The sequence below is a fragment of the Syngnathus typhle genome, linkage group LG6, assembly GCF_033458585.1.
Source record: "Syngnathus typhle isolate RoL2023-S1 ecotype Sweden linkage group LG6, RoL_Styp_1.0, whole genome shotgun sequence".
NCBI classification, from domain to species: domain Eukaryota; kingdom Metazoa; phylum Chordata; class Actinopteri; order Syngnathiformes; family Syngnathidae; genus Syngnathus; species Syngnathus typhle.
In genome coordinates, this window is record NC_083743.1 from 5,745,824 (window position 1) to 5,771,596 (window position 25,773).

The 25,773-nt window shown below is 44.6% G+C and overlaps 1 protein-coding gene across 1 annotated transcript; it reads right to left on the reverse strand.

Annotated features, from left to right (window-relative positions):
- Positions 1-1,902: 1,902 nt before the first annotated feature.
- Positions 1,903-21,001, reverse strand: LOC133155338 (uncharacterized). Its single transcript, XM_061280564.1, has 4 exons — positions 20,862-21,001; positions 12,488-12,581; positions 11,023-11,124; positions 1,903-2,139 (listed from the first exon to the last, which is right to left on the reverse strand). Exons 1-4 carry the CDS (start codon positions 20,999-21,001, stop codon positions 1,903-1,905), a joined length of 573 nt encoding a protein of 190 aa, XP_061136548.1.
- Positions 21,002-25,773: the final 4,772 nt, after the last annotated feature.

The window sequence follows — 25,773 nt, forward strand, 5'->3', positions numbered from 1 at the left end:
CAGATACATTGTTAATATTTACAGCAAACATGATAATAAAAAAAGAAAAACTGATTATTTTTTTTTCTTTTTAACTTCACATGACGTCATCATTCCAGTAAGATGCTACTTGGGTGCTACCCTTGCATAAATGCAAAAAAAAAAAAAAAAATACAGAGTAAGAGGAAGGTGTGTCAGGTCTAAAAATAAATATACATATTTAGAAAAATAAAAGTTACAGTCTTACAAAAAAAAAATACACACAACGGGAAGTGCAGTCAAAAGGTTTTGAGCACTGAACGTGACAAGAAAACTAAAGTTTTGACACAATGACAAACAAATAAATGCCACTTGAAGCAGACTTAACCCTTATACTTACATATACATACATAATCATCATCAATGCTATAATAATTGTGTCACAAATAGAAGACAACAATGTGTTTCGGTGGTACGCTAACAAGCTCCTCAGCAGGAATTCATACTCGCTCTTTTAGGAACACCCACTTAAAGAAAATTCACTTTCAACACCTTTTTTTTTTTATCACATCAGCACAAACACAAATATATATATTTTTCGTATACATCCGATATGGCAAAAAAAAGGAGCGAGCAAAAAAACTGTAAATAAAAGCAAAAAAAAACGATGAAAATTTGCCATGTCGAGAGTTCATGTGTTTTGTTTGTGATGTATTTATTAGCTTATGTATGGTTTCCAATGTAGCGTCAAAACAAGTGACGCTAAGTGCTTTTGTACAGTCGCAGGTTTTGTCAGGAAATAAAAGTAAAAATAGTCACAAACTTGACTGGTACATGTCGCTAATTTGCCTTTCAAATTGTTGTTGAATTTCAAAGACAGCGATAATGACGTTTTAGCCCAATTATACTCCCGAAGCTAATGCTAATTATGTTCCTAACTAGCAAAACAATTTCAAAGTCATTAGCTGTTCCTCAACCGGCAGTGTTGTCCGTCCTTGTGAAATGTCGTAGCCGTCGTCCTATCCTAATTAAAAGTACGACCAAAACAAGAACGCACGGAACACCTGGATGTTGTTCTTCCCTGCTAGCTTAAAACAAGAATGCATCGATTGGTGACTTGTGAAGCCTTTTTATCATCGAAACAAATAAAACGACCCTCATGAGCTGTGAAAATAGCACATGTAGCCAATCAGTGATTGTATATCTCGCGTTGAAAAAAAAATGGAGTTACTGTATATGTCTTTGGCAACTACGACTAGCAAATATGTATTTACAAAAAACAAAGAATGCCTTGCGCGGATGGAACTAGAGAAATACGAAAGCATACTCTCGTATCGCAAGCCCTTGTTTTATTTTTTAATTTAATTCTGTGTGTTTCCTCATAACTATACGTGCTAACGTTCACCCTTAACAAGCCAAAAGGTCAAAACGACGAGAAGGTTCACCATCACGTAACGGTCCTGCGGCGGTCGTAAGGTTTTCGCGGAACTTTTCACCAAGGAAAACTTATGCTCCCTATACACTGCAAAAAGTTGAGCTCAAACTAAGATATTTTATTTATTAGTGCAGAGCTACTAAGACATTGATGGCATTTTTTTGAAGAGACTTTGCATTTTTCCTTTTTACAGAATCAATGTTCCTAATGCACTGGCAAATAACTTTCATTAACATACTAATATATTCTTTATTTAATGTCTGTTTGCCTCTTTTTTTTCAGACCCATTTTTGCAGTGTATTAGAGGGGAGAGCAAGCGAGAAATTTGATTGGCAGACAAAGGGGGGAGTAAGTAACGGCGGTGAGGGAAAAAGTGACAACAAGCTAGCCAAGTGCCAAGAAAAAATACTTTTTTTTCCCTTTTTTTTTAACACAGTAGAAAACGACGCAAAGCTGGAAACCGGTGGGGGCGGGTGGGGGTATAAGGTGGTTTTGCTGTTTGGGGGGGTTCACACGGATTGCTCCTTAGGGAATTGTGCTCGTGGGGCGCCGGTGGCCGAGAAACCGGTGTTGGAGTACATGGGCTCGTTGGAGGGCGGCTGGGCGTAGGCGTGCTGCGGCAGGAAGCTGATGGGCGGGTGGGTTGGGGGGGCGGCCGGCTGACACTCGGGCTGCAGGTCCATGTCACGCTGGTGGCTCATGTATTCGGTCGGGTTCAACGGCTCTGCCGGATGGTTCCCGGAGTCCTGTCGAGGGGAGGAGAAGAGGGGTTGTCAGGCGGGAGGGGGCGGGGCATGTTCCCACGACAACTCGGCAAACGAGATGGAAAGCCATCCCGGATGTGATGCAACCACTAAAAGCCAACAAAGCCGTTTCGATAACTCATCAAGACTAAAGTAAAGAAACAAAACTCAAAAGCACAGAAATAAACTACACGAAAACTCCCAAACTCGCTAAAAGTTTGGGCCGCTCCGAAATTTCAGGATGGACACTGGGTCATCCTGAACTTTCACCCCAAAGCAGAATATGGCGAACATTTTTGTGAGCAGTGTATTTGTCAGTGTCTCACACACACATACACACACTCTCGACTGTTAAAATAACATTTTTTTCCGTCTCTGGGCGCATCTCCGTTCACCTGCCCGGAAGATTTATTAGTCCTCCATTTTTGTTTGGCACCAGAGGAATGCGGTTGCAATTCCACACCGGAGCAAGACTTGATTCTTGCTCAGCACGGGGATCAGTTATTATGAAGCAGCAAGCCCGAGGTCATACCGGATGGAAAACAGCAATGTAATGTGAAAACAAGTCTACTCAAAAGTCATGGGACAGTTCGCCTGTAAATGAGACTTTGTCCTGCCTGTATTGCGGGCTGAAATAAAAACACAGGAAGTTACACAAATGCGCTCCAGCAATGGCAGGGAAAAAAAAATAATTGGAAAAAGATTCTGCAATTCATCATGTTACAGTGCTCACTTACGCAAATAAAAGCCACAATGTGGCGATTATTTTGGTGGCCCATTTGTTTACAATCATGTTTTTGGCATTCCGTGGTCTGTAGTGAGAAGGGGAAAAACTGAATTCATGATGGGAAGTTTCAAGTGAACAAAAACAATGCTATAAATCTAATAAGTGTCCCTCATATGAGCAAATACACCCCCCACCCCCGTCTCTTTTAATTAATTACAAATGATAAGCAAAACATTAGACACAACAAGAAAAGAAATAAGACTGAAGAAATGAGACAGGTGGGAAAGAGTCTGGAAGGGAAGGAGCTGATTGGTTGGACACGGAGGAAGTGGGCGGGCCTACCAAGGGGGCCATTAATGGGTAATGAAGGGCATAAAAATGAACAAGTAAAATGAACAAAGTTGACTAAACAAATCAAGTTTGCGGTCGCTGGCGGCACTTGGAAAAAATTCTGGAATGATTTCAGAAATGCGACGATGGTCCCCCGCCGTTTTTACATTTGTGTGGCTGGCAAATCAAACACACACAGCATGGAAACACTCGTTTTCCATTAGAAAGGAATTTGTGTGAGTCCGATTTGGGAGATTCGGAGTCGCCGCAGCTCATTAATCAGAGGAGACGAGCGACATTTGTTCTGACGGGAACGTGTTTTGTGTTTGTTTGACCTTTGGAATTAATTGAATTTAAAATTGCATGCATGTAATATTTTTGATGCCAATTGGCAAAACGTGTAATGAAAACTTGGAAAAAAAAAAACATTGTCTCATGAATGCGACATGTTTGTTTAGTTAAATATTTTGGCAAAGTAAATTTTCTAGAATATTAAAACAAAAAAAACTTGTCTCATGAATAAATAAAAAATAAAATATATTTTCTAGAATATTTCAAACAACACTAGTGAGGGGGCGGGGCACTGAGGGGAAAAAAAGTGGTCAAATTACACAAACAACCATGCATCAAAAAAAAGAAACAATAAGAGTGGAAAAAGAAAACTTACGAATATTCGTCACACATCTCTACATCTACGAAAACGACGATCCCCGCTCTGAAAAGGTTTTGGCGACAAAACCACAAACAGACTTCAAATGAATCTCACAACAACTGTTTGCATTTGAGGATTAAAAAAAAAAAAATGCACAAAAGCTTAGCAAAGAATTAATTTTGAAGGGCAAAACAGAAGGAGCGTTCATGTTAGGCAGATCAATCAGGTGAAAGCGTCAAAGCACAAATACACAACTAATCTAGATTTTCAGGACCCGTCACTCAAACTTTTCAATTCTTCTGCTACTTTTTCCAACTCATCAGCAAACACTCAGTAACCACTTGGACCAATCACCAACCACCATTCTTCCAAAAACGCCTGATGGATTACATCACCGTACCAAACCGACAGTTGTATTGATTTCACATGCTAGTCAACCCGAAATGGTTGCGGAATCCAAAAATCACAAAAAGTTGGTTGTGTAGCAGGGATGAAAACATATTTCCAGATTGGCTCCGGAGGAATTGATCAGGTCAAACGGTGGCTCAAATCTTTCTGGCAAATGTCACGTTTTACAGTGTATTCACCTCCCGCGGGCGGCTGGAGCAACACAACTCAACGCAACTCGCTCGGCTGTCAAAGGTTATTACTTCTCTGGCAGTAAAATGATGGACTGAGAGGCAAGAACTTACATTGGCAAACATGGAGGCCAGAGTTTGATTGCCATCGATTTTCCAGAGAAAAGTGGACAGAAACCCGACCCGGCCTTGACTACCCTTTAACATTGCGACACGTTGAACGACAACATTAGGCTGTCACTTTTGATGCCTTGCACATTCGATCATTTTTTTTTTGGGTCATAGTCAAGTTTACAGACATCTGGATCAAACATTGTATGGACCCGGGATTGCGCAACCAGAATCCGGAGCCCCAATCGATTTTTCAGTTTTTAAATTCCTGGCATTGTTTAGTGTGGATAAAGGTCAAATGCCGTCTCTTCAACACTTGACCAAACTATCGTAATATTTGCAGAGTCCATCCTCACTACGTCGCCTTTTCGAGCTCAACGATCAGTTCCTTCCTCTCTTCCCCTACTCCAATTAAAGTTCTTTGGAACTTTGAGCAAACAGGAGGACCGGGGGGGACGAGGGGAACTTTATCAAGCGCATACATTTGAACCAGGGTACTAATCTAAATGAAATCTGGCTCACCTTGAAGTCATTTTGTAGTAGTTTAAAGTCGAGGGGCCCCCAAATATCTGATAATGTAATAACTCTGTCAAAGCGACACTCGGGAAAAAAAAGAAAACACACAGGCTGCGATTAAAAGGCGACTGATTCATTTTATAGATTATTGTAGACTCCCAAAATGGATGAACTTAAAAGCATTTACTAGAATCGGTGAGATGTCGGGCGGGATGAACGAGAGGTTCAATCAAGCGCTGGACGGCGGATTTATCGAGCGGCGCAACGCGGGGTGGGGGTTGGTAGGGGGGGGGGAGGGAATTTCGACGGGCCATTCCCGGGAGGACTTTGATGTTGCAGGCGCAACTACCTGAGCTGCTGACGGAACAGCCGATATCTACCATACTGCAGTCGATTTATTTTCTATTAGCCCGTCCATCGTTTTGACGATTTATCGGCTTTAAATCGTATTCTGTATTCTGAATGTTTCAGAAATTGGAATTTTGACCTTAATCTGACCTTAATTTGAATATTGGAACAAATGCATCCCTGCCTCCGTCCACCAAAATGGAGTTGGCTGATGGTCCTGTCACAATGTTCTTCCACTTGCACAAACTAATACGATTTGAGTAAATCATTCCAACACTTAATTTAGTCTGATAAGTATCGATTTAACCATCGGTTTGGTGTTGTCGTGTCTAGTTGCATAGCTTCCAAGTGGGAGCAGCATGACAGTACAGCTGTAATAAAATAAACATCATAAAATCAATATCCATCTAGCATGAATACCCGAGTAAACATGCCACTTAAGAGTAAACAGAACAGCCGCCGCCGGCGCACTGTTTCAATGAGCCCCTTGACTCTGGCTCGACCCATCGGCACCTAAATGGCAAGGGGTTGCCATGGAGACCGCTCTGGCAACAAAGACCGCTCGGCTGCGTAGCCGTAATCCAAAGTGACTTCAATTGATCGACGGCTTTGTTCCTCACCGGCGGGATGTTGTCGAGTGCCGCATAGACACGATGCACGCTAACGTGTGCTTAGCGGCAAAGTCTTTTGAAATAAGACGTGTTGAAAACAATGTCCGAAGACTAAAAGGCAATTTCTATTGTTATCTGTTCACAAAAAAAAAAGTGTTAAAGATATGCTCTGCTTGACGTGTATCCTTTCACAAAAAAAAGCTTGTTTTCTCCGCTTTTTGCTCAGAAACCATATCGGACCGGTGATTAACAAAGAATAAAAAAGCTAAAAAAGAAACTTTTTATGATTTGAGATTTTATGCAAGTACAGCATACTTTCGGCGTGACCTCCTGCGAGCAAAACCAACATCTTACGAGCTCTCGCCTAGTTTAACGGGCTCGTTTTGTACGCCGCTAAAGTATGCGTCTGAGCCACGAGCGCTGAAATAGCATTTCTCTGCAGAGGCCATGAAAGAATCGTCGGCCAAGACCACAGGAGGAGCTGGATAGCGGGGTTGGAGGCAAAGTAGGTGGGGGGGGGGTGTATTATTCAAAAGGGTAGTCGGTGGATGAGAAAGAGGAGTGCATCGGTCTGTGTACCTGGAGGCCAAAGTCTGAGGGGAAAGGCCTATAATGGCATGCGCTAGTGTGAGCTAGGCTGGATGGTTGCGTACTCGACAAGGTCCCCGGGGCCAGAGTGAGCCGAGCTTCGCCGACTGGGGGAGGAGGCCAAGGCTGCAGTATCCAGCTCCGCGTACTGGACCTCGCAGTCTTTGTGGCCTGAGTTCTGGAGACAAGAGAGGGCGAGAGGCGAGTGAGGAGTGGACGCAGGGGGGGGGGGGGGGGGGGTCACCGAGAGCGGCGGCCGGCGCACGACCACCGATGCTGAAATCAACACAAATGACAGATGAGATGGAAAAATGCTGAGGTTGTTTGTAGACACTGGTATTTTTAAAAACTTGACCTCCATTATGGCGCTCCTTAGCTCTTTTCTGCCTATTTGTATTTTTCTACTTGCTTTAAATGTCAACGACAAATAGGCTAATAGGAGAGTAGCAATTGGGATCAAGGACGGCTGCTCAACTAATGCATCTTGATTGAGGCACGAGCTTTTTATGAAACACTAATGTAGGCCCGGATTGCTAAATTGAAGTAATGGAAAACAAAAACAAACAAGCAGATATTAGATAGATGTTAACAATTTCAGCAAGCTTGAATCACTGTTTTTTTCCATCGTCATAAACCTGAACAGTGGACAAAAAAAAAAATGCTGTTTTTAGTTAACCTCAGATTCTTTGCATGCAGATAACAAGATGCCCTTCCTTTTTTCTTTCGGAAAACAGCCTCAAATCGCTTCCCATTTAGGCAGCGATAAAGTGTTGATTTCATTGTCCTCAGAGATGCTGAGACGAGAATGTTAACGTTCGTGTGATTGAGCCACCAATTGACCCGGTGAGCAATTGGTCCGAGTGGATGACTGCGTAAATGACTTTGGCGAGCTAATCAATGGACAATAAAAGCCTTCAGCATTGACTCTAAAAAGACTTTTTTTTCCCCTCCACCGTCCGCAGTATTAGCGTCCGTCGCTCGAGTGGACACTTGAAGGCGGCCTGGCCTGTCAATGATCCTTAAAAATTGAAATAGAAAAGAAATGTAACATGGATCATGTATTTTTTTTTTCCTAAATAGGCCACTCGTGAGGTAATAAGGGTTGCAAAAGTGACAAATCCATCCATCCATCCATCCATCCATCCATCCATCCATCCATCCATCCATCCATCCATCCATCCATCCATCCGTGATAATTGTTACTGCACAAAGTGCAGCCGGAAATGTCAACATATTAAAAAAGTTCAATGAAAGCTGAACAAGTTTTAATAAAATGCAAATGCAGGTTCCATTTGCTGTCAAACTGCAATCAGAGTGCAAAAAGAAAAAAAGGAAAACCTCTGACAATTGATTAAAAAAAACAACTTCCGCCTCCTCAGTGCGTTGGAGGAATGCAATAAATTATGAAAGCGATCAATAAAATTAAAGCCAGATATGAATTTTGCATCCAGTCTTTAGATGGCGGGCGAGGTGATGCAATGCCAACTCGCTTGCTCTCCATCCGCACCCATGGCGGGATTACAAAATAAGATGGGGGCTTTTACAGAAAGGGATGTTAATAATTCAACTCTCTCCTCCTCCGCGTTGTCGTTCCTCGCCGGCTGCCTATTTAAATATCTCGAATATTTGTCACGAGCAGGGTGCAATCAGGGGGAAAATTACAGCCGCTTCGCTTTGGGAATTGGCGGATAGTGTTTTGCCCCCGGTGAATCGTCATTAGCAACAGCTGGAGCTCGCCGTGTTGCTCCCAAGTCGCGTTAGGCAAAATCACAATTTCCCAAAATGGAATCTTACATGAGGCAAGAATGGTCAGGTTCTTTTTTTTACCTCCTCTGAGGCCTTAATTTAATACAGTCAATAACTCGTGTACCATAAGTGAAGCCCTCCGAGGGAAAAAGGGAGTATTTAGTCACTGAATGAAACCCTCCAAGTTCAGACGAGCCTTTAAAAAAATAAAAAATAAAAAATGCCGAAGCAGCAGTTAAAAAAATAAACTATGCTGACATCTGAGAAATGCATCAACAGCGGAGCTCGCTTTTCCATTTTAGATGATGCCTGAGAGCACCGAGAGCTTTGACTTGGCACTTTCCCCTGTTGTCTATTCAAAGTAGCAAAGTGAAAAAATGTGAAAGATGCTCGCTATTGGGAAAACGTTTCCACCAATGCAAGCCTTGACTGCAAAAAAAAAAAAAACAACAAATGCCCAGAAGCTTGAGAGACTGTTTAGCCCACTCGACACCAATTGGATAACAAATTAGTCGGCGACCCACAAACATACCAACATTATACTGAAATGTATCATTTTATACTGAACCCAAAACACGATTAAATTTTCTCCTGCAGCTTCATAATAATAACATAAATGGGTAAGAAATAAAGCAGAGAATGTAGATGTTTGAGAAACTGTCAGCAATCCTTAACAGCAATCGAAGACTCTCCACGCTTCACCTTGTTTTTTGTTTTTTTTGCCACAGGCACATACGAAATGATAAATATTGTAAACATATCACTGTAAAAAGCAAGATATGAACTATTGCTGCTGCTTGGTAGTAACCGGCGGGCTCTTGCTCAAGGTAATTTCTGAAAAGATAGTTCTTGTTTAATTCTACACACAAGTAGACTGCGCTGTTTATCGAAGAGCCATATGGCTCGAGGATGAGGTGGTATGCTTCCAGCTCCGTAGGTCACTTGCTAAAAAAAATGTTGAATAAATAAATGGGTCATAGTTCATTTTAGTGACCCGGGAACTTTTTCAATGGCTCATTTTGTTTATCTGTGTTGAGAAAAAAATTTCCTAGGGCAAACGCAGAAATGAATTCAGACATCTGCTGCAGGTGGGCGTCAAGATGGAGCCTATTTGGCCTTGGAGGAGGTCTGCCCGAACTGAGTGTCACTCTGGGGTTGCGTCGTTGAGGTTAACTTATTTCTTTCTCTCCTCGTATCGTCTTTGGCGTCCACATCAACACCATCTGCCGTCAAGGCTGCGATTGAGGAAATGTTCTCTCTCGACTTCATAACTTAACTTATTTTACTTTGTTTGTGAGGTGCTAATATGTCACAAATAATGTACAGTATATTAGTGCAAAATAAAGAAAAAAAAAAGTTGTTCCGAAGCAACAGCTGCGGAGGCAGGTAACTTCCATCAGCTTGTGATGAATATGTATTTAATGTGTGCGTGCGAGTGAGCTCGGTTAGCATCATTTCATCGCTGCATATTTCTTATGTTTGTCGCTGGAACAGAGTCAATCTTCATGATCACACCAAGCTTCTTCTTGTCTGCTCTTTGCTAATTTAAATATTCAGCGCCCCTATGACCGGGCAGCTAGGCAGACGCAAAATGCGACATAGATGAAGCTAGCAAAAGATAAAGCTAAGTTAGACGGGGATAGAGAGTAAATAATAGCTACAGGAGTGTGTTGACTATATTTGGCCACTGTAGCCAGCTAGCTAGCTAGCCAACCCGCGCGTTAAACAAAATTAACAAGCTAAAAAAAAAGAACCAGTAAACAAAGGCAAGCGTTAACTAGCTAGCCAGCCTGCGCGTTAAACAAAATTAACAAGCTAAAATAAAAGAACCAGTGAACAAAGGTAAGCGCTAGTAGGTTAGCACGCTGTTCACATCCCGACCCTTGCGTGCTGAATGCCCTCGGCAGCGGATCAGCGTTGTGCGCCTTTGAACTCGGCTATAGTTGGATAGTTCCTGCAAATATTTGCATAAAACTCAGCGAGACGCACTCCACACACGCACACAATTCAGGCTCATTGTTTGAATGCCCCAAAAGACTTTGTGTAACTGAAACCGGGGACTGCAGCCAAAGCAAACTAAAGCTGCGAGGGGGGACTGGAGCGTTCCCAGGGGTGGGGAGCGCCTGATGCAACAAGGCAGCCGTTTCATGGTCAACACTCGGCGCCATGATGCTACACTTATCTTCACGTGCCAGCCACACAAACGGCAAGTCATTACGGAGGATTAGTGGAAAGGCAGAGTGGAGGTGAGGCGGCGTGCAAAGGGTCAGATGCGCGGCGGCTAGGTTAGCATAGGAAGCTCTGCGGGGGTTCTCAAAGGGGCTCCTAGAAAAATTATATTAAGGCTTTTTAAGACCTTTTGGAATGCCGCTTGCATCAAATCTAAAACCTACACTGGCATCGGAAACAGAACTTTGAATTATATAAATCCTTGATTTGTGAAAATCCAACATTTTCAAGTTCTACGGACCCCCTGACAGGCGGTACCGATGTAAAGCGTGAGTCAAAACGCTTCGTCCAGCTCACCCTTTGTCTTTCACCGCCGGGGGCGGAGGTCATCGCACGCCGACACGCCTCCGATCAAAATCAATTCTCCAGCCCGCTCGGTTTCTCACAGGCAATTACGAGCGGCCGAAGGCGGCAGGCGAGGACGCGCCCTCGCCGCGTACGGGTACTCACCGGCTTATCGGTGAAGGGGGTCGACTCGGAGGGCGCCATGTCGTAATAAGGCGGCTGGAGAGGAAGCTTCTGCATCTCCTCGTCTTTGTCCAGATGGACCACCTGTGGAAGAATACAAAGCACATCATCATATGATGATGTCACAACAATGAATTCTATTTTTTAATCACATTGGATCATGTACATGTTTGAATGGACACCATTTTTTTATGAAAATATTGAATAATTTAATTTATTGTGTAATAAACCACAAAAAAAATCGATGTGTTAATTAGAAAAAAATAAAAAATGTCATTTTTAATATTAATTAATGTAATTAATAATAATCTAATATTTTTAATCACATTGGATCATGTACATGCACAATGTTTTTTTAATTTATAATTTTTTATAATTTTTTTTATCACATTGGCTCATATATACATGCACACAATTTCTTTATGAAGATATTGAATAATTTCATTCACTGTGTAATAAACCACGAAAAAATCATTGTCCTAAATTATGTCAAATTATGTCCTTTCAAAGTGGATTCTTTCACGCTCATATGTGTTTTTCTTTTCGTCTAAACTTCCAGAAGGGATTGCTTGCTTGACAGCGGTTTCAACTTTCGCCGCTCGGCTGAACTTGGCATTTTGCATCCAATTAACGGCTCGCGCGTGCCACATGATGCAAACTGTGGAAATAGCGAGATGCCGATGCTGAAAGAAGCGTCGGGCTCGCAGAGCGAGAAATTCAACACGCAGAATGAGCCCCGCTTATTAGCATGCGTCCATCCGTTGCCTTCGCGCATAGTCTCATTAGGGTGCGCTGAAGCCTTTCTCAAGTGACTTTAGGTGAGATGCAACCGGCTCCGCTCTTGACTGATCGCAGCCAATTGCAGGGCACTTATGGACAAACAACCGGTCACACTCATGTTCACACTTCTGGACAATTTAGAATCCTCTGTGAACCGAATATGGCCGTTTTTGGCTGCCGGGTCCAAAAGTATGCAAGCACATGGAGAATAGAAACATTTTGACTATCATGTGCTTGGTCCACCAAGGAACATGAAGTTATACCTAAGTGTCCATTTGAATGGATGGATGGAAGGCTCTGGTTAGCGACAGGGACGGCTAACCGTTAGCCTCACTTGTAGGATGCTCAAGCCAGTGTATGAACGTGATTATTATGCTATTCAATAAAGTAATTGAAAATGCAGCGGCGGCTGTATCTGTCCTTCACCACTTGGTGTGGGTTTTGCAATATGTTCTAGCTGGCAGAGGTCAGCGAACGGTGTGTCCACATTTGTAGGCGGCGTCCTCCACAAGATGAATTGAATGGCCTCAACATTCCTCTTCTTCTACACGAGGCCTTTCCAAATTTGCTACGGTTTATGCGGTCCTGCTAATGTGTACACCGCTAGCGCTTAAATGAGCTAATGGCTAATGCTAGCAATCGCAGACGTTTGTTTTTGCCGTCCTACCTGGATGTCATCGGATGTCAAGTGTCCCTTCATGTCGTTGTTCTTCTTCTTGGGCGGCGGCGGGGCGGGCTTGTGGGCCGGCGGGAGGTCGGTCCTGTTGAGAGGGAGACAGAGCGCAAAAACAACGTGACACTCGGGCAACGTCAGCGCCGGCCGCCCCGTCACATCTCCGTCACCTTCCACAACGCTCTCTAACGAGAAGGCCTGCCTGCACTTGCCTTTTTTTGCACTCTTGGCTTTTGATAGATCGGGACTTGGCGGTTGCGTGACGGCGGCGGCCGTGCGGCCTGCCCTTTCAAAGGCTGCAGACAGACACTGTGCTAACGAGAGTAGGCTGTAATTGGACACTGAGGTGAGGGGGGTGGGATGGAGGGGGGGTTAGAGGGGTCGGGTATATGAGGGGGGCAAGGAGAATTGTGAGTCAGGTGCTCCAGGTCAGTCTGGCCGACCGGCCTGTCATGCTCGCTTGACGTGACATCATCGACCTCAAGGCCGCCTCCGAGAACGGAACAGGAACTTTTAACCCTGATGATAGCGGCAACGTCTTCAAAAGCAGCAACCACACACCGCTTTGAAATTTTGATCGACTGGATGGATGACAATTAATTAGTGAAAATGTGACTGAGCATTACGGTGAACCGAGCACTGTAAACGTGTCATGATATAAAGTTCCCAAGTGTTTAACGTATACCGAAATAATCAGTTCACCGCCATCCGGTTGTCACAGTGCAAAAACCTTCGCGCCGTGTCACAAGTCACGTCTCACATCCTGACACGACATCACCAGCCGTCGCGGATAACGAAGACGACGGGCCTTATCTGCGCCATCCGCCACCTCCCATTCGCGCTGGTTCACGTCCTTATTGAATAACACGACCTTTCTCGGCAAGGCCAAGCCGGCGTTTTAATGCGTAGAAAATTTGTGCATGAGCGCACCCCTTAACTCTTTTTTTCACGCTCATTATTTCCGCTCTGCCAAAAAGCCCTGACACGGGAGCGAGACGAGACAGCGATGCTCACTTAAGCAACTTGAGCGCTCGCGTCTGAAACGACGTTGTCACCAAAGTCGTGTTTCTCTTCGCTTCATAAAACGAGGAGAAATGGAAACATGTTTTTTTTTAACTGACATGAAAATAAGAAAATCGTTTTTATCGGAGTGTGCGGTATATTTCAGGATAGCACAACTCGACACAGAACACCGCACATAAATTTTGCTTCTGACACATTTTGGAATTTCTTCTTTCAATGTCGCAAAGGAGTGAGAAGAAACATAGCAACACGTGGGGAATAGAATATGCAGGATGGAAGAATGTTGGGATTATTTTTACAGAAAAAAAAACAAACGCGCAAGGACGTGCATCAGCTCGCAGAGGTGAGACGGCGGGCTCATTAGACGACATTGTGATCTCGCTCACTTGATGCAGTCATGAACACAAAAGCTTTGACAGCTGCCTTGGAAGGAAAAAAAAAAAAATCTCATTTCCAGCCACCGCCAACGCAGCGTGACATCGAAGCGCAACGAGAGGAGCTGCCGACCTACATGTCGCTCCTTTTCAATAACATCAGCTAACGTTTGACACTTTGTAACATCCGGCTCCATGTTGGGATGAATGGCCCGAATATGCGCACGTTTTGCGGTGAGATCTTTCCTCCAAACCTGCAGGGCCCTTCTCATGATGACATTCAATTGGCAGAGGCGGCTCGGGGTGAGGGGGTGGGGGGGTCACGTTTCACGGGGCGCGCGCACGCACGCAAAGACCCACTCTTTCCTTCCCGTCGCATCTTCTTTTCCTCCTCGACCATCACATGTCAAAATGAGAGAATGAAAGGAAAGAGGCGACGGAGTGAGGGGGGGGGGGGGGTAAATAGATTTTTCTAAAGACTCTAAACTCTGTGGAGTTGGGAATTTGTTCAAAACAGTTATTAATATTCAAAATGGTGATGCGGTTCAGACAGAGGTTAATACGTATGCCAAATATTTGCGCTCTCCCGGTTGAACAGCTGGCGTCCGCTAACGTCCGCGACGTCGCTGTTTGCACGAGTCGACGACGCAAATTTGTTTGGGCAAAACTTGCGCAAGTTTGGAAAAAAAAAAAAGCTCACGGGAGAATATAATAACCGATGCTGTCGGATTAAAAAGTCATCAGTTTCAATTTGTACGCCTCTCAAGGCTTCAAAACGACAGCTGTCGGCATCACTCCGGGGAATGCTTGCCTCACAGGCTGCCTAAAGGACGTCCCATCCCGGGAAGTTGGGAACCCTTTTACGGTACAAGATGGCATTTGGGTTTTCAAAAAACGACACTGACAATGAATGGCCGCGGGGACCAAATCAACAATTCTCTGCCCTCTGAGACGCAAAGCTGTAACAGAGACTGGGTCCTTTTGATATCAAGGGAGGAAATGGTCCATTAGAAGCTCCTCGTATTTTGCAAGGGTCATTTGGACATCTTGGGGGTCGACCACCTCACTCCTCATTATTCCGGCTCAAAACTTGACTTGTGAGACAGCTGCGGCAATATGTGCCGAGTCTTCCCTTTTGGGCTCTGCTGTCGCAAAATTGAGCTGGGGAATAATTAGTTCAAGTTTCCATAAAACTCCCTAAATGACATGACTGTATTTTGCATACTCGTGGGTTCCCAGACTCCATTTTGAAAACGTCTTCCTTAAAGACAAAATCCCATCGCAATGCTAATAAATAAATAAATATATAAATGTGAATTTAGATATTCGGGACATGTGTCGTCTTTGCAGTCACAAAGCTAATCGAGCTAACCGGCGTGCGTGCCGCGTGTGGCGTCGTTGTCACTGGCCAACTTTCGTACCTCAGCTGTGGCACGATGCAGTAATGAAGGTGGCGGCCATTCGGGGCGACTGACGCTAATGGAAGCTGACAAGTGCCGCACGCCCGCAAGGATGCAAGGATGTGTTGAGCAGGGGGGGGCGAAGCTACCAGGTTTGCACTCAGGCGTCCACCTTGAGGATGTTTCGCCCAGCACGCTCAGCCGGACACCAAAAGCTCAGGGCAGCTTAAAGGGAGATTTAAGGGGGATAGCGAGCGGGAAAACATTGCTAATCCCCAAAGTGAGAGGAGTAATCTGGGCGGGAGATTTATGGGTCAGGACCTACGACACACTCACAAAGAGGCGACCGCCACTCTTGACCGTCACTTCCAAACCCGCAGGAGCAATTTTTAGCCAATCAGGACGAAGCCTGTTGGGATCACAATGCCGCTGTTCGACTAGTCTGAAACAACTCGGCGGAACGCTGGACTTGACCCTCGTCGCTCTCATTGATTTGCGCTGATCACAATCTTATTTGGCAATTTAAATGCTAATGATACTTTTAATTGCGCTCAGGGAATGAAAGCGATGTGATCTTCGGGAGGCAATTACTTTTTCGTTTTGTCTCGCGGATGGCGATGAGGGGGGGAAAAAAAATTGAAAACACAAGAATGCAACAAATGTCTTTTGTTCTTGGACAAGTTTATCAAAAAATAATTCTGGTGGTAGCGCGGAACACTTCACTTTTACAATTATACATCCAGACCTCAGGCATTGAGGGATGAGACATCCACCGCGACGACAAGACGATAAACACCGCATTGTACAGAATTTCACATTCCAGAAGCAGTTTAGGAGCAATAAACAACAACAGTGACGCTTCGGTGGACATTTTCCAGCTAGCGGAGATCAACGACGCACACTTTGCATCGGTCATTCACACCTGGCGTTAGCAAGTTAGCATCTGTAGCGACACAAGCGGAAAACTCCAGCTGTGTTCGATAAAGCCGCTACGACGGGGAAACCGTGGCGTGAATGTACATTTGGCAACAGATTGGCAGATTTAAACCGGCGCTCTCAGACACCGTGTCGAAATCATGCAACTGATTAGAAGTTTGATTAGAACTCGATTAAAAAGATTCTGATGACTTGCTTTGAGTGAAGTAGGGTTAAGAGAGTACCGAGACTAGGTATCGATATCGAACCGATATCAGGACTTATTTTAAGGTACTCGCGGAAGCTTTTTGTTCCTCTGGTTTACATTTGAATAGTTTGAAGAGTTTAGCTTGGGTTGTTAGCGGAAAGCTTCTGTCGCATGTTTTTGCTCTGCTGAATGACCCAAAAACTTTTCTATGGGTTGCAAAGTTAGAAATACATAAGGTTATTTTTTCAATGTTATATTTATGGTAATTATTAATAACGGCAATGATAAACATTTGCGGCGTACTAAAGTCCTACGGGACGGTGGATAACGATCAGACCACGTGCAAAATTCTACACCAGGTGTGAACATCTCCACAGAAGAACTTTTGCTTATTCCACAAAATTTTAAACGATATATTCAACATTCCCGCTCAAGTCAAATGTCTTTTCAGTCCCAATTGTAGCAAGGCGTTGACGACGTCCAGCGTCAACGGGTTTCCCGCATCAGAAGAGACGGCGGTCGGTGCCAAAGTGATTTATCCCGGTGAATGTTTGCAACTGTGTCAATGTCAGGAACGCCAGTGAACAAATTCATTTGGCGAGGGGGTGCGCCGCCGCCGCTTCACCGCACTTACGATTGCGGCCGCATTTTCAGGCGGGGGGTCATAAATCACGGCGGGGGTGAGCAAGAGCGATGAACACGTTCTTGCCAGACTATCGCTTTTGACAAACGCCCGTCTGTTTTGATAATCATTAGACGCTGGGGCCGCTAAACGGCCGTGTGATTTATTAGCCTTGACCGACGGGCGAGTCCCGCAGTGTGCCGCTTGGCAGGGGCAAAAACAATCAGTAATGTTTGTGTCGACGTTGAGCGGTTAGCGTTCCGTTCTGTATCCCGATGTTTGGAAAATTAGCGATGGTCTAAACACAATCCGTGCACTGCCCTTTATTTACAACCAAAACTCTGATCTTTCTTTCATAAAATTGTAGACTATTGTCTTCATTTCGTAGCATTGTTGAGTCTATGTGGAATCCTGGCATGGTTATGCTAGTTGTGTCCTTTTTTGAATTTCTTAAAGTTACTTTTTATTTTCGTTCTGACTTTTTTTCTAATTACTTCTAATTAGATCAGAAAACAAATTTATTTGACAAATAATTCACGCTTCCAATGTAGCCGTCACGGCTAACGTCAGCTTGTCTTCAGTGCTAAGGCTAGCTTAGTATTGCTAGCGCTACTATTTACGTTGAAATAGGACATACGGCCTGCGTGACTTTTTATCACGTCTGCTGTTATGAGTTTTTGTGAATCGCACCCGTGCTCCTTAGCGAGAGTCGCAGCTTCCCTGTCAGGCTCGATATGTGTGAAGTGAGGCTCACTTTTAAATCTTGCTAGCAGCTTTAACACTGCAAACTCCCCCTTGAATACATTTGCTAATCAGCACCTCTGGGAAGTATCATATATTCTTGATCATTTTCAAAAATGTTGTCATGTTATGAAATGAAAATTGATCCTGTAGCGCTCCAGATAAAGTTCTTGACACAGTTGCGTGCCGCCATATTGCAGTATTGACGGGCTTTATAATTGCAAGATGATAACGGTGCCATAAATCCCCCAGATCAAGTCCCCGCCGTACGCACCGATAAAACCAAAGAACATCGTTCATTCGCTGGATGAAAGCTCCAAACACATTTTCATCTTAAGACACTGAACAAAGCGGACACTTGAAGCTCTAAGTCACATTTTTAACGACAGCGCATGCACAAGTTACACGGCACGGACACAACGCTCGTCATGCGCGGGCGACGACAATCATGCACGGAGGTGACCGGGAAGGGCTTTCAGACCGGCAGACAAAAGGAGAGGAGGTTGCACTACTCTTAAATGACTTTATCGGAAAAGAAGAAGATGATAACAGCAGCCAAATCCTCTATCAGATCACGGATGATTTGCTTCTGATTAGCAATTTGATTTGATATGTTTGCCACTGAGCTGGCCCAATCAGATAAAAACTTGATAGTCCCTCTTAAGGCTTTTAATGGAGTCTGATTTATCGAAGTTTATCAAACGAGACAGATTCATTTGAACAAAGTTTGATATCCAACGTGCGCTGCTTTTTTTTTTTTTTTTTTTTTAAGACTAGGTGACCCAATTATTTTTATCCCCCTCACAGCGGCGTGCTCAAGTACGTCACTTGCAGGCCGCCGTTGGAGGCGGGCAAGAGAATAGAGGATCCGGGGGGGCAGGGCTCGGCGGGGGACAGACTGGGGTCGGGTGCCTCTACTTTCCTTGTGGCCGACTCTGGCTTCTCCGCAGCCTGTGTCACGCAACTGTCAGTTACGGCCGCGACGGCGATGCTGAAGGAAGGCGAGAGCGGGAGGGAGACAGACAGACAGGCAGACAGACAGCTGTTACTTCCATGTCAGAGTGAGAAAGAAAGACAGATTAGCAGAGGGTGGGGGGTGGGAGACCAAAAGCAATGGTGTGTGTTAGGGGGGGGGAGTGTTAAGAGGCTAGCGCGGTTGAGAGCCAAGAAACATATTTGACACTCAAGAAAATCTCACAAACTCATTCACTGTCGCGGACGATTTTATCCGTTAATTGGAATCCAACCGTTCACCGTCACCTACTGTATATTTGTCAAGTACGTTTTCGGCGATTCGCCCAGCACGGCTGCCAAATTCAATTTTGTGGACGCGCTGCAATGAAAAACAGTTTGAGTAGAAGATGAAGAATAAATGGTGGTTATCAAAATGGCTGACAAGTTCAACGGGCAGTGAATGAGTTAAGTAAAATTGGGTCGTTTCTCACGGCAGGTTGAGTAATCCCCGGCAGATTTGAACTCTTCGGTGATTCTTTTATTTTCAACCTGGACTACATTTTCGTTTCCTTCTCCCACTATCTTAATAAGCCTTCTGTTTCGTGACTCGTTTTGTTAATATTCCCGGAGAGGCTGACCCCTACGCCCAAGCGTGACACTTTCCTCCACGATTGCTCTTCGCATCTTTTCTTCCCGAGAGTGTGGCGGTAACCTCGGCAACCGAGCACTCTGCCTAAACCAGGTGCCTGCGACAGGGGGAATCAGCGGGACGCCACGCCGGCACTCACGTTTATGTGCAGCGTGGCTTTTTGCGATTCTTCCTGCAACCAACAGATGGCTTTCTTTGTTCCTTCCACTTTTGCAAAGACATTTCAAATGATTTCAACTCGGTGGCTTGGGCTGTGCGGCAGCTGGCCACGTTTATGGAGCTGGCTTTGTAAAGAGGCAGATTAGCTGATCAATTTTAAAAGCAAGCTGGCTGTCTTAAAAGTCTCACAGCGCGACACTACTGATAAATAGCAAATTGATTCACTTGTTGGCTTTTTAAAGACCTGTTTGCATTGGGAAACAATTTTCCACAACATTAGATACATCTTTGTCAAGGCGGCATTTCTAACGCAGGGTCGCATTTAAGATTTTAAGGCCACTTTGATCAAATAAAACAGCTTGTATTATTTTTTGACTCACACATTTTCAAATGGCCGTTTGTACATTTTTAAATTGTACAAGTAGGTCAAAATTCAGAGTTGCACGTTGTGCCAGAACAAAAGAAAAAAAGAGGAGGATGCCCCTTTCGGTGGAATACCGAAGCATATTTTTCTATTTAAATATCGATTGACTGTTGATTGAAACATTAGCGCCACTATGCTCATTTCTGTTAGCATAATCATGGCTAAATGACAATATAAGCGTGCTGATAATTTCCAATTTTAGAATAAATAATAATAAAAAAATACAAATCAGGAAAATCAAGTCCAGATGGATATTGATCTTTTTCCAGGCGTGAGCGCCTCATCTCCAATTCTTTGCTGCACTTTCTTTTCTTTTCTCCCCATGTCTCAACCGGGTGCCCTTGATTGTTGTTTTCACATGAATGAAGTCTTATGCATGCATCAGCCAACTGCTGCTTGGCTGGCTCAAATGATACATCTCAATGTACTCACAAATGTTTTGTTGAACACAAAGCCGTCCTGATGCGGTACCAGGTGAATATATTATATGGCGGATGAGCATTTAATTTATCTATCTGTTGCTACACCTTACTGACATCCAATACACAAAAAAACAAAGAAACATAATTTGTAAAAACGACATTTCAATTCATTATTCAATTAAATTGGACGATTTCTCGCTCGCCTCAAAAACAAGCTGTCTCGTTCATTTACATCCTGCAAAAAAAAAACGCCCGTCCATTTTGTCCGCCGTCAGCCTGACTAACAGCGGGCTTCTCGGAATGAATGGGAGGGAGGCAGGCAGTTGCCTTTTTGCACTATTAACTCAGAGCGAATGGTGTTTTGGTGCCTTTCAAAGCCTTCGTCTCTCTGGAGAGACGACATGAGTTCACATCTAATCTCCCGCCGACCTCACCTGCTCGACAACACTCTTTTGGCAAAAGGCACTCGCTACTCACAGGTCATTATCTGTCTCCGTGCGGGTCTTCTGCTGGCGGCGGTGGACCATGACCACGGTGACGGCCACGCCGATGATGAGGCCGATGGCCACGATGCCTCCGAGGATCCCGATAACGCCGCCTGGGGGGCCCCGCGCCATCGGTTTCTCTACGTGGGCGGGAAAGAAAAATCACAGTGTCAGCTGTCAATTGTTGCCGAGCGACATGTGGCAGGATTTGTCGGATACACTTGAAAAGGGTTCAAAGATTAATTTGGCAAACTATACCCGGTGTCGACAAATTGACGATGTAAGCGGCTAATTCGCCACCTGCTGTCGAAGGAAAATGATTGGGAGTTTAAGATCAAGGGATGTTTGAGAATATTTGTCAATTTTTGCACGTCGTCCTTGCATAACGTAACGATAAGACAATGCTAACAATAGGATGAATGCTCATGTTAAGAATAAGACAATGCTAATGCTAACAATAGGACAAAGCTAAAAATATTTGACCAAAAAGTTGTTTGCGTTTATCTGGACGCTAGCAGATCTGCCTCACACCAAGCTTGGAAAACCCCCGAGATGACGTGACAGGAACTCTTGAACCGCAATGTGTTGCAGATAAAAATGACAATTTACAGCCGTGAGCGAAATGGTCACGGCCATCTGTTTCCTTGGCTTATCGGCGAGGATTCGCGATGCTCTGCAACGATGTGTCCAAGCTGTCTGTGTGAGCGGGCTCGCCAGGGACCAATCAAAGGCTGAGGGCAGCAAATTCTCACCGTCACCACTCCGAAAGGGAGAGCTGCCCTCGTGATGACTCCATTATTACGTGGCTATCCGTCCCCGCAGTGACAATACAAGGCCTCGTTCATCCGCCGCTTTGATTCACCGCCCATAATGGCGCATCCTCAAAGGACTACCTCAAATATGAGCGCATGATACCGTGATAACGAGTCCTTGGACACAACAATGGCCGCCACGGAGCTCACCATTTTGAGCCTATTTTGATCTTCACAGACACCTGATTGCAGACCTTTTTTGTCCCCCTGTGTGTGTGTACAGTCAGGAAGAAAAAGTCAGGCTAGCGGAGATAGGATATTTCCCCGGGGTGTTCTGGGGAGCTATGAAACAACAACGAAACATAAACAAACCCCCAAAATTCTGCAAAAAACACTGATTAAAGATTCAATATATGTTCACTACAGGGGACTGAGGGAAATGTGTGTGTCTGGGAATCAAAATTTGAAAGTACCCAAAAGTCAATTATATGGCCTGGCATCATAAGCAATTTTACTCTGCATAATTTTTAATATTTGATTTGTATGGCAAGGCTTGGCCCATTTTACGGCAAACCACTTGATGTGACTTGACCGTAAACTTAAACTCAAATCAAAAAGTCTTCCTCATAACCTCACACTTGTTGTTTTTGTGCTGCTATTTCCCCCCCCAAATGTGATCAGCTTTGAAGCATGTGATCTAGCTGCAGCATGGCAACAGCTCAGCCGAAGCCGCTACTGTTGTCTCACGGCGCCACGCTCTGCGCCAGCCAGTGGGCTGATGCAAATGCCAGACACAATAGTCTGTTGTGTAAGCAACGCGCACATGCGCACGCAGCGACTGGATCGGAATGGAGCCGAGCCCGCCGGCAGCTGGCACGGAGAATTTTGGACCTGGAATAGAAGGAGCGCGGTGGCGGCCGCCATTGCGCTTCACAGGTGCCATCAAAAATTTAACACCTCATCCTGCGTACATGAACCGCATCCGACATCACAAATCCTCACACAAATATGGCTGCGGGCTCTTGATGAAGAGCTTCATTTTTTTTTTTTTCCTCAACAAGACACACACCTTGGCTTCACGTTCAATGAGGCGGACGTGAGCTGGCGTGACTGGACCGAGTCAGGTCATTGTTTTCCTACCGCCGTGTTTTTCAAGGACATGACACGAAACAACACCATTGTGTTTATGTCGGTAGCTCTGGAAATAATGATGAAGCAAATGACAAATACACAAACAGCTCAAGCTCCCCGCATTGGCTCTTATTAGCTAGCAGCAAATAAAAGCGACCCGCAAGTTCATTTCAAATGTCAGCAAGTTTGGTCTAAAATAACTCCTTCATACCTTCATCTGGCTAATGTCCAAATATGTCTGGCCACCACCGACCGCTGAGACATTGCAATTGATTTACAATAAGCGTGACGCGGCCGAGCTTGTGCTGCATCTGACCTTGGCTTGTTTGCCACCAGCCTCATCCTTTGAGCAGGTTATGTACTCCAATTTTTTTTTTTTATTGTAAACCCCCACGTTCTCACGATTCTTCTCTGGGGCCGGGCATTTCCGCACATTCCACATTCAATTTCTACAGAATTTGCATCCAGCAGTTACTGTGATTATTTTTCGCAACCCCCTGGAAGGTGGCATCAACCTTCATCCCGCTGCGCACGGACTCGCCTGCTGTTATTCGCGGCCGCGCTTGATGTATGAGCAATTGTTGCTCGGCAAACATCCGTGTCTTCCCGAGCGCCCGCTCACTTCCCGTCAACTCCGCCGGGACTCCCTTGTTGCTATTCTGTTTGAGTCCTATGGGCCGAAGGTGACATAAAACTGGTTTTGAATAAGATTCCTTTTTGGCTCATATTTGCGGACCACACTTCCAGAGAACCACCCATATATGTAAACAGTTGGATAACTGTAGTGCATGTCCAACCATAACGATTAAGCATCTAAATATAAATATACTAAAGAAGAATTCAGGGTTGGGTCACCACAGAATGAATGCCTCGGCAATAGAACTCACCCGCACAAATATTGACCACTGAGTTAGCTGCTGGAACAGGAAGCATGACTTCTTAATACAAAATTGCCTATGAATAAATCTTTCAGAATGAAATAACATGTCAAATCAGTGTTGGGGGGGCCAGCCGTCATTTTCAAATGATTGTATTTCCACTTTGGAGTAAGAGATTTGCCGCATTTCAGGCAGCACAAACACACCGTTCCACTTCTTTTCTGATCAGCCCCATGCTGCTACACGTTCCCAGCAGGAGGTGGTCACCGTTAGTAGGAGCTCTCGCTAGCTCGAATCGATTAGTGGGGACATTTACTTGCAATGACAATTGAAGCCATTTTTTTTCTGGGGGTGGGCTGTTGTGCTTTCATGCTCCCCACTGAACCAGTTAGTCACACATTCCGAACAGAGCAGGTGGGAAGTCAAAGGGTGAGAGGGACACCTGGAGAATGAGAAAAAATAACACTGGAGTCTTGACGTCATATAAGGAGGTGCTCGCAAGTGCCCTAAACAACCATTTGAACATTTAGATGAATATCAAAGCTTATGCATTTATTCTTTATCATCTGCAAAGAAAGTTTTATATTATTATTATTAATATTACATTCATATTATACGTATTATTATTAGTTCCATGCATGTCTGTATTATACTGCGCCCCGTGTGGCCAAGGCCCACACACCAGGAGCATCACTATATCCACTAAAATGAAGCAGACAACGAGGCAAAAACAGTTGACTCCTCTACGTCCTATTAAGTCATTCCGATATCTTTCTATAAAGTGCAATCTTGCAAAGTGCCAATTTCCTTTCCTTTTCAACGTCGCCGCTACGTAAGTGGATGCAAGCTGTTACTGTAAGGCGTTGCACTGCAATTGGAGATGATTGGAGCAAGCCGAGTGTTTTTACAGAACAACAATGTGAGCACCGGCTGTGCCTCTGCAGTCAATTGGACAGTTTTTTTTCCCCAACCGATTATTTTAGTCCAAGTGGTGCAATGATGGAAAGGGGTCCAGCTCCTTGAGGGTCTTGGCATCTAAACCGGACAACCACGGCCACCCGCTTTGGCTCCAGCCCGGCGGTTCTCCTCGCATGTCAGCAGTCCCAGTTCAGGTATTTAGTGGCCTTTATCACCTCATTTCATCATTACATGAACCTTATGTGTGTGTGTAAAAGAGCAAGCTGTTTGCAATTAATCCACAACACCCCCACCGACACACACACACACACACAAACCCACACATTTGGGTAAATTCTGCAGGGCTGTCCAATAAAAAGACAGAAATGTAGCTTAATGGAGTTCATAAATCTGGATTTCACGCTGCCAACTGGGACCCCCCCATCCCCCTACTAGAGTTTGGAAGTAACCTCGTTAAAGTTTCCAGTGCGTCCTCCTCAGGGAACTGGAGGCTGCTGATGTCACCTTCTTCTTCTACATTTTTTTCTTTCTTCCTCACGCAACATTCTCTGGAGAACATCACTCACACTACCACCTTGGCCCAAAATGGACTACAGAGGTAATTGCTGTTCCACACTAGCCCACAGAGGGCAGCACTTGATTAGGCCCAAAATGCAAGCACAGTAGAAGAGGCAAATAGACTCACACTCAAGTTGCATTCAAGTTGAAATATGTTTAAAAAAAAAAAAGGTAAAAGCAGCAAATTGTAATTTATCTCAACTAACAAAATGTTTGTACTTGTTTGTCACTTCCCAGCCCTGATGGACCAGTCGTGCGCCTCCCGTGTTACTGCTGTTGTCATTCCCGCCGCCGCATGGCTGAATAAACACACGCTGAGCTCCTTTTACAGCCCCCCCGCGTAGTTAACAATTGGCGGCTCAACAATACGTCAAGAAAAATCCGCGCAACTAATCAGCCCGCGGGAATAATGGGGATGAAAATAAACAGTGAGGCCGCCGTTTACGCACGAGTCAACGGGAAGTGGAAATGAGATGAGCGGCTGCGTTGTGAAGGACAAGTAGAAAGAACATAATGTTCAGAATGTAGTGCCGTTTGTTCTACCAAAAATTTTGAATGAACTCCATTTTTATTCTTTATTATTGGTGTAATTCCTTTTCGAGCCTCTAGGTGGCGACCTATTGTTTAAACACTGTAGATATGTGAAAGAAGAAGACAATAACAGCGT